Source organism: Crocodylus porosus, unplaced genomic scaffold (genome assembly GCF_001723895.1).
Source record: "Crocodylus porosus isolate Cpor-Errol unplaced genomic scaffold, CroPor_comp1, whole genome shotgun sequence".
In the NCBI taxonomy this organism is placed as follows: domain Eukaryota; kingdom Metazoa; phylum Chordata; order Crocodylia; family Crocodylidae; genus Crocodylus; species Crocodylus porosus.
Window position 1 is genome coordinate 17,540,798 of NW_017728947.1, and position 12,606 is coordinate 17,553,403.

The 12,606-nt window shown below is 44.5% G+C and overlaps 1 protein-coding gene across 1 annotated transcript in view; it reads left to right on the forward strand.

Annotated features, from left to right (window-relative positions):
- PARVA (parvin alpha) overlaps positions 1-12,606 on the forward strand; it is a 108,189-nt gene continuing 95,583 nt past the window's right edge. Inside the window, exon 1 of the mRNA XM_019551581.1 lies at positions 1-261. Within this exon, the coding sequence (XP_019407126.1) occupies positions 126-261 (136 nt within the window). The 5' untranslated portion in view covers positions 1-125. The remainder of the gene's footprint in view (positions 262-12,606) is intronic.

A 12,606-nucleotide genomic window follows, 5' to 3' on the forward strand; every position in this document is an offset into this window, starting at 1 on the left:
AATGCTTGAAATAATTCCGCTTCCGTTTGGAGCAGGGCAGCCAGCCGCTCGCTGCATCTGGGCGCCCAGCCTGCCTCCCCTCACCTCGGGCGCTGGGCCGGGCTGCCCCGCCCCGCACCCCGCTCATGGCAACGTCCCCTCAGAAGTCGCCCTCGGCGCCCAAGTCCCCCACGCCCAAGTCTCCCCCTTCCCGCAAGAAAGATGACTCCTTCTTGGGCAAACTCGGAGGCACTTTGGCCAGGAGGAAAAAAGCCAAGGAAGGTAAAAAAAACCCAACAAAACAGGCGCCCGAGCTGCGGGGCGGGAAGCGGCGGGTGCGGGGCGGTGCGGGGCACAGCCGGAGCACAGGGCAGCGGGTCGTGCAGCGTCACGCCACAAAAATGCTGGAGCGCGGCGCGGCTTCTCGGCAACTGCCAGCGGGCCCTGCGGCGGGGCGCGGCAAGGCGCATCGCCACCCCCGGGACCGGGACCACGGGGGGAGGCTCCACCTCCCCAGCGCGGGGCCTACCGGCAGGGCGGCTATCGCGGCCCAGGGTGCGCCTCGGAGCAGCACGTGGGCGCGCGGGGCGGGGCCGCCAGGCAGTCTAGAACCGCGGTTCTCTCCCGGGACAAGGGGGGGAGGGGCGCTTGGCAGAAGAGGGGCAGATGGTGATGAAAGGGTTGAGGGGGGAGGTAAGGCTTTGTTAGGGTGAGATCTTTTTATTGGACCCGCGGTGGAGTTGGGATAAAGTTAAACAAGTTTTCCAGCGTCAAACGCTCTTCCTCAGGTCAAGGCCCACGGGTGTGCTGCAAGCTTCCCGTTGCATTCACCTTTTCCCGATGGATATGGATAGGGCTGGGATCCTGACCCCGAGTGAGACCCTGATAACTGCGTTCTCTTCAGCCAGCGTTTCCCAACCCTTTTTTTGCAGTAACCCGCTGCTGGGAGCAGAGTGCAGGGGCGGGCGGGGGCCCAAGGGTGGGGACAGGGGAGTTCTTGGCACTAGGCGTGGCTCGTCCGTTGTGTGAGGCACTTCTGCTACTGCCCCCACATCCCTTATATGGGCCGTGACCTGAGGTTGGGAACCACAGCCTTAAAACAAATGTTTGCCACGCAGCAATGAAACTGCACGAGAGACATGCTAATGGTTCGGGGACGACTTCCCATGGAAGGACCCACCTGACAACTAGAGTAGATGGAGAAATTATGGGGCAGACAGCTGTAACAGGTGCCTGGACAGACCTGCAGATAAGTGATTCTCCTGGGATAGTTAAACCAGTTGAAGTTTGTTTCACACTAACAAGGTGATAGTGCTCCATATCAAGTATCTGCTTGGGGACTTTCTTTTTTCTTTAGGTCCCTGAGGAAGAATGTCTTGTATTTGAAAGCTTGTCTAACTGTATTCCAACTACATAGTTGGTCCAATAAAAGATACCGCCCTAAGAAATCCTTGCCTTACATAATTTTTGAACCATCATGGCTACAATATCACTCTTGCACTAGGCTTGATTGTTTTCTTGGATGTAGGACCAGAGCTGGGTGGGGTGTAATACTGAATGAAGGGGGCCTCTGTTGAAGTCTTCACAGCAATTTGCTGAAAGACCTGAAGTGCTTCGTATAAAGCACCCAAGCAGACCCTTGATATTACTGTGCTAGTGTGAAATAAGTGAATCTCTTGTGATAAACTATCTGCAGGTCTGTCCAGGCACATTAAAGCCATACACCCCATCATTTCTGTATTTGCTTGAGTTGTCATATTGGTCCTTCCATGCTAGGAATTGGTATGGGCATTGGCAGGTTAATTCCTGTAGGGAATGTGAGTTAATTCATGTAGGGCTTATGTTTGGTTTAAGATGAATCAGTTGTCAGGCTCAAACTTGGTGTACGGGACCCAGCCCTGCAGAGTTCCTGCTGGAACATGAGAATGCAAAGGGGAACTTGGAGCAAGAGTACATTGATCTGCAATCTGTATGAATATGGCACAGGTATTTTTTAAAAAGAGATTGTGGCATTAATTTAAAAAAAAACCCAGCAAGTTTCAAAGCTCAAGGTATTGTGTCCTCCACCTAACCTGTCAGGGCAAGTTTTTGCAACACCTAGTACATAGGTGGGTTGATTGGCGAGGTTGGTGTAGCATCTAAGCCTTGAGCAGTTAATAAAGGCTGAATATAAAAAAATCAGATTCAGTTGTTGAATGTAATGTTTTTTCTTCTTGAAAGGTCTGCTCCTCTGTATTAACTTTGCCAGTAAATTGAATACCACTGTTGTTATACAAAGGGATGCGCAAATTCCAAGTGTACACAGTAGTCTGTTGTTTTACCAATATTTTTGCTGATAATTTTCACTAATATCTATCCCCACTTTGATAAAGCAGCCTTGTTCAAAATTATACAAGCATTGTACGCCTGAATCTATTACCTAGTTAAAATCAAGTGCGACTAAAAACTGGAGTTTGCGCTCAGTTGAAACATTAAAGTTTTGTAACATTGTGAGGGTAAAAGAGATTTTGTCAGTGTCCTTGAAGTTAGAAATTGATCTGTTTACTTCTAAACACTTGTACCAGCAAACTTTAAAGATACAGCATCTACTATTTGTGGGTTATATAGGTTAGAGTGGCAAAGATGTGGTCAGGCTGCTTCTGTTGTCATCAACTTTGAACATTATCTGGTTTGAAGAAAAAAGTAATTTATCTTTATGTATGTCAGTGGCATCAGTCTGTCTTCTCACTAAGTTACAGGTGTGGACCCACAACAGGTTTCTGTTGGCATGATATACATCAGTTATACATCAGTTTTGTATACCAATGTAATTTATACCTGGCTTTTGTTCAGAAAGTTGACAAACTTCCCTGGAGTATCAGATGTAACAACTGAACCATACCTAAATGTTACCAACTGGGAACTGGTTCACAGTTGTTGGTGCTCAGAAATCCACAGCTATAGTTCCCTAGCATTCCAGGTAGAATGGGGGAAATGCTTGGACCCATGTTTAGCATTCCCCGGGGCTTGAAGGGCATGATGATGGGCCACAGTCAAACAGGGAGTAAGGATGCACTAAGCTGTTTATTTAACAAATAGTACAAGGGAGGTTATTGATTAAAAAGTGCCAACAAAAGGAAAAATAAAGGAACCGTAGAGTTCTGGCTGCAGAGTGGCCAGTTGCAGTGGTGGAAGAAGGAGGGGAAGTGAGGAATTATGTAGTATGGGATGCATCTGGTTTACAAGTGTACTAGCATATGGTGCACTGATTTTCCAGGTACACTTTTGAGCCATTCCAGGCAGCCTTTTAAATGTCTGCCTGTTTCAGGTTTAAACCACATTTAAACTGTTTTACATCGGTCCATAACAGAGTATAGACCAGTAGTCAGTAGCATAACTAGGGTGGGGCAACCAGGGCAGCCATCCCAGGTGCTGACTTGAGGGGGATGAAGGGGAGTGGAACAGAAAAAAAAACACTGCCGCCACAGCCATATGATTGCTTTGGAAGCACAGCAGCAGCCAGAAGTTGCTGCTGTCCCCATGTGTTGCAACTGCCTCAGGAGCCTAGCTGTGGTGTTACACCTCCATCAGTGGTGCTCAACCTGTGGGCCACAGGCTGGATCCAGCACACGCAGTTGTCGTCTAGCTGTGCAGAGTTCCAGTAGCATCACTTTAGGGGGGAGGGGGAAACCAGAGCAGCAGTCCCAAACTCTGCCTTTGAGAGGACAGAGAAATAGCCACTGCCACAGTGACAGGTAACTTCACTATCACGATTAGCATGGCAGCAGCCAGTGGTGCTCTTTGCACTGGGCAAGGAGCTTCCCTATTATGACTCTGAGGAGCCTCAGGCCAGATGATACGGCCCCCACATGCTGAATCAGGCTGGTGCGCAGCGTCAGTCCATGCCTGGATCTGGCATACAGGATCATTCTATGGCCATGATCCTTCCACAGATTGATCTTGTGTGCCAACCTGGTCTGGCCCATGAACTGGCCCTGCACAACTTATTTGGCCTGTGGGTTTGGATAAGTTGGGCACCACTGCTGTAGTCTGCTATTATTACAGGGTATGTACACGCATACAATGACCACTTAAAGTGACTTAACTAAGTCGACTAAGTTGACTTAAGTTAAGCCCTGTCAGAACGTACACGCAGCTCCTTGACATGGAGGCAGCCGCCTTGTGAGCTATTTTAACTAATACGACTCATGATAATACATGTTGGAGGTGTATTGTGCTGCTTTTAAGTCAACTCTGCTCCACATAGAGGTGTATGCTCTAACAGTTAAGTTGACCTAAAGTTAAGTTGGCTTAACTATCAGAAAGTTAGTTTGCGTGTATGCACCCATAGTGCCCTGTCATGAGGCATCAGGAGAGCAGGCAATAGCCAGAGCAGTGACTTGAAAATGATTAGAGCTGCGGACATGTGACGGGCACACCAGTGTAAGTTATACAGGTGTATAGTAATTACCTCAATTTTAAAAAACCTAATTATACAACAGAGTGGATTTATACCAGTGTAGGGCTGTATCTCACATATCCATTCCACTTCTACATTTGGTTAAGGCAGAGTATGCTAGTATAAATATATATCCATTCTACTTGCAGGAAGACGAGAGGTTGATAATTGTTCATTAACTGTTTAAAAAAATAAATTTGTAGTTCATTTAAAAGGCCAACACATAGTATATGTGGTTTCAAAACAAATTTCACAAACGTTTTTTCAGCTTAATTATTGTTAGATTTCATACAGTATTTCATGTTTAGTAAGAAAACTTTATACGCAGTTATTTTATATACATATCTCAGTACGTCTGCAAGCATACAACAGGAGGCTGTGATTTTTATTTGATAAGCAACAAAGCTTAAATATTTTTCGGTGGTTCATTTGAAAGATGAGAGAGGCTGGGCTTCTCCTGTGATTCCGGGGTAACTTTCTTTTAGGAATAATACAGGCACATAGCTTTTAATACAGGAAGATACTTTTTTATCAGACTGTAATGTACTTCTAAGTAAAATATGTTACAGAATTACAAACACGGTTCACCCAACACAGGACTTATCATCAATGCATCTTGCACTCTTGTCAAAGAACAATATTGAGATCATTTGGGATAATGTTTGTCATAACTTATTTCTATTATTTAATTCTTTATTTAAATAGTGCTGTATTTGCCATTCCTATTATTTTGCTTGGGATTGATATCAGCCTACCCTAATTTTATTCAGTTTAAATGTATCCAAATCATCCTGTTTACCCATTTAAAATATTACAACAACAGTAGCATTCTCCATTTCTTCTGTAATTTCCTGATAATTCTATAATTTATCAAAAATGAACAACAACAGTCTGGAGAGTCAGTTATTTTAAAACTCTGTCATGTGAGTTATATAGACTTTCTTGAGTGAAAATATTTTGATTTAAATTGATTCTTGTTGACTTAATGTGGTAAAAGTAAATAATTTGTCATCTTTATATGACATAGTCTGTCTATTTTCCAAATATAAAATTGAAATATTTATTAATCTTTTCTCCATCATTATAGAAAAATATGTATCATTCCTGCCTAAAAAGTGATAATTTTTTAGATTTTTTATTTTCTAGTAGCATAAGAATAGTGTTGTAGCCATGATGGTCCAGAAATTTAGTGAGGGGCAAGAATTTCTTACAGTGATACCTTTTATTGGACTGACTATGTAGTTAAGATAAAATTAGACAAGCTTTTGCATGCAAGACTTTCTTTGTTGTTGCATTCAAAACCTTCTCTAACCTTATTGCAGCTGCATAGTCCATCCAGTAAAAGATACCACCCCGAGAAGTTCTTGCCTTGCTTATTTTCTATAATCCTGTTGACAGTAGATTCTAAATTTAATATATTAAGCTTTTTATATCAGTTGCCTGCCTTTTTAAGTTTCTAATTACATTCATTGTCTTGACTTTTTTTCCAGTTGTTATGGACCCATTTTTATGTATTTTTAATTAACCTCTAATTTTCATTTATACTTAGTCTGTTAAATTTTTCCTGTCAATCAATGCTGCTTATAATCAATCTTAGCTTTGAGAATTTGAGAAGCACTGGGCATGTCTTTATGTTCATTAATGTGCCATAATTACGGTGCTTATGTTTAGTACCTGTAATGAGAGGTATTAACTTAGTACACTGTAATCGGTGCTACTGTGCATTAGCAGAAATGAACAGTCTTTTAGTGACATTAATGCGCAGTTGACTAACTCTACTGCACATTAGCATATTAACAAGGGATTTTGCCTGCGCAGTAGAATTAGTCTACTGCAGTCGAAGCATCTTGTGTAGATGCACCCACTCGTATGTATAATACTGGCTGAGAGAAAAAATAAAACAAAAACCAACCAACCAGAAACAAACAAACCCCAACAAAGAAACCTCAAACTGGATGTAATCATGTTTATAAAAAATATGAACTGATTTTTACTTTTATGTTTTGTAAGACGATATGACATTGAATTATCTTGTGTTGGGTATAATGATTCCAGTGTTAGAAAGGCTTTATGAACCCTATAACAGTTTTTATTTGTTCTTTCTTGTTTTCACTTTCTCTGTCAAGAGCAAATTTTTCTCATTCTGGGACTTTGCATGCAGAGCTCTTATGGAAGGACAATGCTTCTTTTCCTCAGTTGTCCAAGATATGCTATCTTTTGTAATCTTAACCATGGACAGGCTACGTGGTTATCTTCAGGATTTCACTGCATTTACTACATGTGGTTCTTACGCATTTTCCTAATATTTTTCTGCGTGCATTGTTCTCTCTTACTGGCCTAGAAAGTCATCAATCCTCTACTTTCAATTCTTTGTTTTTCTTCCTTCCTAGTAAGTGTCCAGCTGTTACACCTATGTAAAATAGTAGACCTTTTAACAGTCCTGTATATTTGAAGCTTAGTCTTTTTTCAGTAGTTGTCTGAAATTAATCATTCTCTGTAGAAAATAGTAGAATTCTCTGTAGAAATAGGCATTTCTTCTGTGCCTCACCCCATGTCTTAATTTTCTCCCTTATCAAACTGTTCCTCTAATTGATACCACTGTTTATTTAAACTATATTTAACTTGTCTGTGGTTATAAGCTGGTAGGTAAACTTGTCCAAGATCTTTCCATAGGTGGATTCCATTTGGCTTTATGTCTTCACTGATCTTAAATCTCATTTTCCTTCAACTCTCCATACAACCTGCATACCCTATCTTCTATCATTCCTGTGATAGCCAAATTGTCAGGGTATGCTATAAGTTGATGTGGGCCATTTAAACCCACCCCATCTAAGAATTCAGTAATGACTGTAGCAATTTTTCCACAGCCACCTTAAAAAGCACTGAGGGTAAGGCATCTTCTTGCTTTAATACTGTATTGATGTAAGAGGGTCTGGGCACATGTACAGTTGGAGGGGTTGCAAAAAGGAATGTTTCAGAGGGGAGTCACTGATATGGAGGGTGCAGCAGCTATTCTAACAGTTACAGTGGACAAGTTGGGAGTGATACAACTGGAGCACAACTGCTCTAACTTTAACTTAAATCATGCAATGTTAAGTTTGGAGCTAGAGTTTGGAGTTTGCTTCATTTGTTTTGTTCTCAGCTTGTCCACAGTAACTGTTAGAACATAACAGCTGCTGTGCAGTTTAGAGCAAGTCCCCCGCTTCCCTTTTGAAGTGGCGTCAAATTTACGAGTCCATGCCCAAATGCAATAAAGAGTTTGCTTCCTACTCATATTCTGTTTGTTTTAATTTCAAATATGTATCTTGTAAGAGATTCAAATTCTTCCATTGAGATTTCAAACAATGCTATCATATACCTTCTTAACAACCATAAAATCTTACATAGGAGTTCTGATCGCATTTCCATCTTTTTTAAGGTGGTTAGTTGATAAATTGAGAATATTACCATATTTACTTAAATGCAAGATTAAAGTTTTTTTCCCCAACCAGAAAGGGGAGCAAGGGGAAACCCCTCATCTTATATTTGCGTAAAAGAAAACCTCATTAAATACACTGCCTATCATTAAACTGTTGCCAAAAGCAGCATGTGCATAGTAATGGAAACCAACTATGAAGCTGATTAACTGCCACCAACAGTGAGCATGACAATAAAATACATGGCCCATATTGGCCTAACATACTGATGAGAACCTACGACAAATTTTATTAAAAACTAGCTTATCACTACAAACTTCTCGTATCATATTATAACACATCTAAATAACTGCTAATAAACTACATATATTACACCTTATTTTGACACACCTCACAAAAACCTAAAATTCCAGTGCTCATAAAAACTTGATAAAACACCACTCAATCACCCTCTTAAACCAGTGTCCACATAAACGCTCCATAACATCCACCCGCTGTTTCAGTTAGAAATGTGTCCATTCCTTTGTTCCTCCGCTTTTCTGCTTAGTCTTCTCCAGTGTCTTCACAGTCTCAATAGCCATAGAACTTCAGTTTGTATAAACCTAGCTCCAAGCACTCTTTCACTGAAAGTGACCTCCTTAAAAGCCCAGAGATTCTTCACTTTCCACAAGCTTGTTTTGACACATGATCAAACTGGTCGTAGTATTGCCTCTCCTGGTCCTTTGGTGTAAGTCCATATAACACTGTCTCCCACAACAGACCTGCTTATCTTCGAACCCTCTCCCACACCCTTTTTGCATATGTGTACTCCCAAAATATGTGGCCTACCATTTCTTCTCCCCCACACAACTCTGGTGGGCATTGTGACAACCTTGCCAAGCGCCACCTGTAATGCACCTCCCACACTGGCAGAATATTTCTTACAGTAAGCTAAGCTATGCTGGCATGTTTCCTGGTCTGCTGTTTGGTTGTCACCACCTTTCACATCTTCTGCACTTGACCTTCCATGACGTTCCCCCCCCGTTGTCATCATGTCTCCCTCTCTTATAGTCTCCATCAGTTGCTTCCGTATCTTGTAAAGGTTTTTAAAACTTTCCATTCATACATAGTAAATGCATGACTGCCACACCCATGATTTTGTCAAATGGGTCCTGATACACTCCCTATCTCCTCAATATTACACCCACAAAAAAAATGGCTAAAACGTGTTGCTTTCCTCTCTCATACTGCTACTGCATAAGCAAATAACCCCACGTTTGGCAGTCCCCATCCTCCCATTTCTCTCTTCTTGTACAGTTCTGCTCTAGCCAGCCTTTCTCTTTTAGCTTTCTAAAAAAATGCATGTATTTCTCTCTTCATTCTTGCTATCTGCTGGTGCATCGCTGGAACAATTCCAGTAGATAGAATGCTCAGCCTTAATCGCTACTACTCTTCCTGTGAAAGACAACGTCCTTCCGGTCCACAACCCTACTGCCTGCCGCACCCTTGCTGTTGCCCTTTCCCATGGTGTCTTGCCTTTCGCTTTTGCAGCATTGGAATCCCTAACACCATTAGGGATTTCTGTTTCCCTTACTTGTAGTCCCAGTTGCTCCAGATCCCTCCAGTTGCCCACTCCCATTACCCGCTCCCTCCATCCCAGTGCACCAACAGCTGCAGTGGGCTGGGAAAGCCCCTTGCCTGCTGGAAAGTTCCTTGCCTGCTGCTGTCACCTGCAGCTTCACATGGGCTGTGTTGTCTGGTGGTTCTTGCCACTGTCACCTCCTCTGGCCCACCCCCATGGTCAAAGGCCCTGGCGAGTGGCTCCCAGTAGTAGCTGTGTCCAAACAGTTCGGTGTCTGGATTCTGGCTCCCTGTGCTGCTCCAGGCAAGCAGTTGTGGCTCCTCCCTCACAGTGGGGCAGGGCAGGTACCAGTCCAGGGCTTTGCACCCTCTAGCCAGGACTAGGTATGTGTTATTGGTTAACCATTAGAGGAGGTTAGATCAGGGGTAAGCAATTATTTTGGGCAGCAGGCTGCTTAACAAGGTTTGGTGAGTTTTTGAGGGCTGCATGGGTTGCCCAGCTCCCTGCTCACCATCTTGGGACTGTAAGTCCCTGACCTTTGCAAGCGGAAGTCCCTCATCTTGCCAACACTCCCTTCCGACCCTTCCCCCACTGGAAATACTTTGGGGGGGGGGTGCCCCATCTTAGAACCAGAAAAACCCAAAATCATACACTAGAAGTCAAACACCTACTATAAAATATATTTTAATTTTATTACAAAAGATATTTTGTCATGTGTTTGGGTATTGTATATAGAGGTGATTGCATAATAACTCCAAATAAATTCTTAGTCTTTTATAATTTGTTGTGGGGGGTGTATGAATGGGGTATGTATTTGTGTATATGGTGGCAGGTGTGTGTATAGTGCGGGTAGAGGTGTGTGTGTGTGTATATGGTAGAGAATGAAGGTGTGTATATGGCAGGAGACTGTGGTGGGGGGAATGTATGGGGAGGGATGTGTGGGGATGTGTGTGTGGGGGGTGAGTGTGGCTGTGTGTCAGGGGGCATAGAGTATGTTGGGGGGTTGTGTGGGTGTGTGACTCTGGAACACACTGTCCACTCCTGCAGTCATTGTAGGCAACACTGCTGTGTGGGTGTGTGGTGTTTGTGGGGTATAAGGGAAGGTGGGAGGGGTGTGGGGATCCCCCCCTGCCTTTCCTCCCATGGTGCAACAGCAGGTGGGGGCACTCGGTGGGTGCTGGTGCCTGACTCCAGCCAGCACTGCACATCACAGTGAGGAGTACAGCCCCCTGCTGGGCTGTATGTGTCACTGGCGCTCCCCGCACTCATGTGGCACGGGAGGGAAGCCTCACATGCTGGAGCCAGCTGTCTTCCCCACCCCAGCTGGCTCCAGCACCTGGGGCTTCTGCCGAGCTCCAGTGCCTGGAGAACCCCCTCCTGCTGCTGCTGCTGCCCCCACTGCCTGCCAGGTTGTGCACCATGGTGGGGAGTGTGGGAGGGGTCCCCATACCTCTCCTACCCTCCCTTACACCCACACCCTGCCCAGCCAAGCTCTATGCTGCCACCACTCCCCTGGGCACGGCCTCTATGATGGCGCCAGACCTGGCCCCATGCTCCGCGCTCCCTCCCAGTTGCAGCTCCACCTCTGCCTCCCTGCTTCCCTACCTGCTGCCGGTAGGGAGCAGGACACCAGGGAAGCCTGCAGTAGCAGACCTACCATGTGCTGGCGGAGCTGGGCCCTTCCGCTCATAAGAGTGGGAGCGAAGCATAATAGGGTAAGTTAGGGGTTAAGGTAGGCACCTCTTTCCCACCCTTGTGGGCTGAAGGACTGGGAGGGGTACAATTCGTTGGTGGGCACTGAAGGCCAGATGAAAGTACCTGGTGAGCCAGATCCAGTCCACAGACTGTGTTTTGCCCACCCCAAGTTAGATGGATAACATTTTAAACGATATTTACATTCCTGTTCTCTTATTTGGAGTATTTCCAAGATCCTTCTGCTTGATTAAATGCAGCCAACACTGAGTGTGACTATAAAATACAAGGCCCATATTGGGAAATCATACTGATAGGAAACCTTTTTTGGCTCTTAAAACCCTGCCCCAAAAAACGGGGTGGGTGTTCCCTCCACAGGGAACTGGCACCAGGCCTGGAAATACTGTAATACCAGGCCTGCCCTGGGAGGGCCAGAGCCAATATTGACACCTTCCCCTTGGTACCAAAAATGCTACATTTGATTTTAGCCAGAAAGGCTGAGATGCTGATGGGAATCCACCACAAGGATAAGTATATACATAACATATATATTTAACATATATGGTAGGACCTGTTGAGTGCAGTCCCCCTAACTGCTGACTTTTTCAAGACATAATAAGCTACTGCATGGCATACATTCCAACTTCCTCTCTTCCCACTGCTGAGCTGCACCTTTCTCTCCCATTTCCAATGATTCCTGTTTCTTCCCCAGCCTTAAATGTCTGGCAAACATCACCAAATGGGGCCCCAAACAGTTCACCCAGAACCTCTGTGTCGCCCCCCTCTCTCAGCTTGTTGTATGCGAGTAGTGTGGGCCTGCTTTCTGTGAGGTGGAGCTGGACCCGGTTGCCCTTCACTTCATTTGCATATAAAATTTTGTAGGACCCCAGGACTCATGTCAAGAACACCCAGTTCCAGTTATGGGGGGAAGTAGTTAACACATGGATCCTTTGTGGGGATATCTGGAATACACACACGAACTGAGCAGTGCTGAGCTGTGGGGTCACCATGGCCTGAAATACCATTAACTGTACTGAGGCCCAGCCCAATTAACTATTTAGTAAACCATGAGCCTTTTGGCTTTGGATTAATATCATGCTAAGTTTGTGCGATATACAGGTAAGGATAAAATTGCTGCTTAAAATTGCGTTGATGCAATACCTGTGCTAAAACTTGCAGCAGTTTCAAAACAGGGAAAATGCATGAATTCATAATGAACTCAATGTATGGGTACCTGTAGTAATTTGCATGTGTTTATTTCATAGTTTCTAGGGTCGGAAGGGACCTGAGTAGATCATCTAGTCCGACCCCCTGCCATGGCAGGAAAGAGTACTGGGGTGAAACGACCCCAGCAAGCTGTTCCTCTAGCCTCCTATTAAAGACCCCCAGGGTAGGATTCTGCACCACTTCTCTTGGAAGTTGGTTCCAGATTCTAGCCGCCCTGACCGTGAAGTAGCGCCTCCTGATATCTAGCCTAAATCTACCCTCTGCCAGCTTGTGACCGTTATTCCTGGTCACTC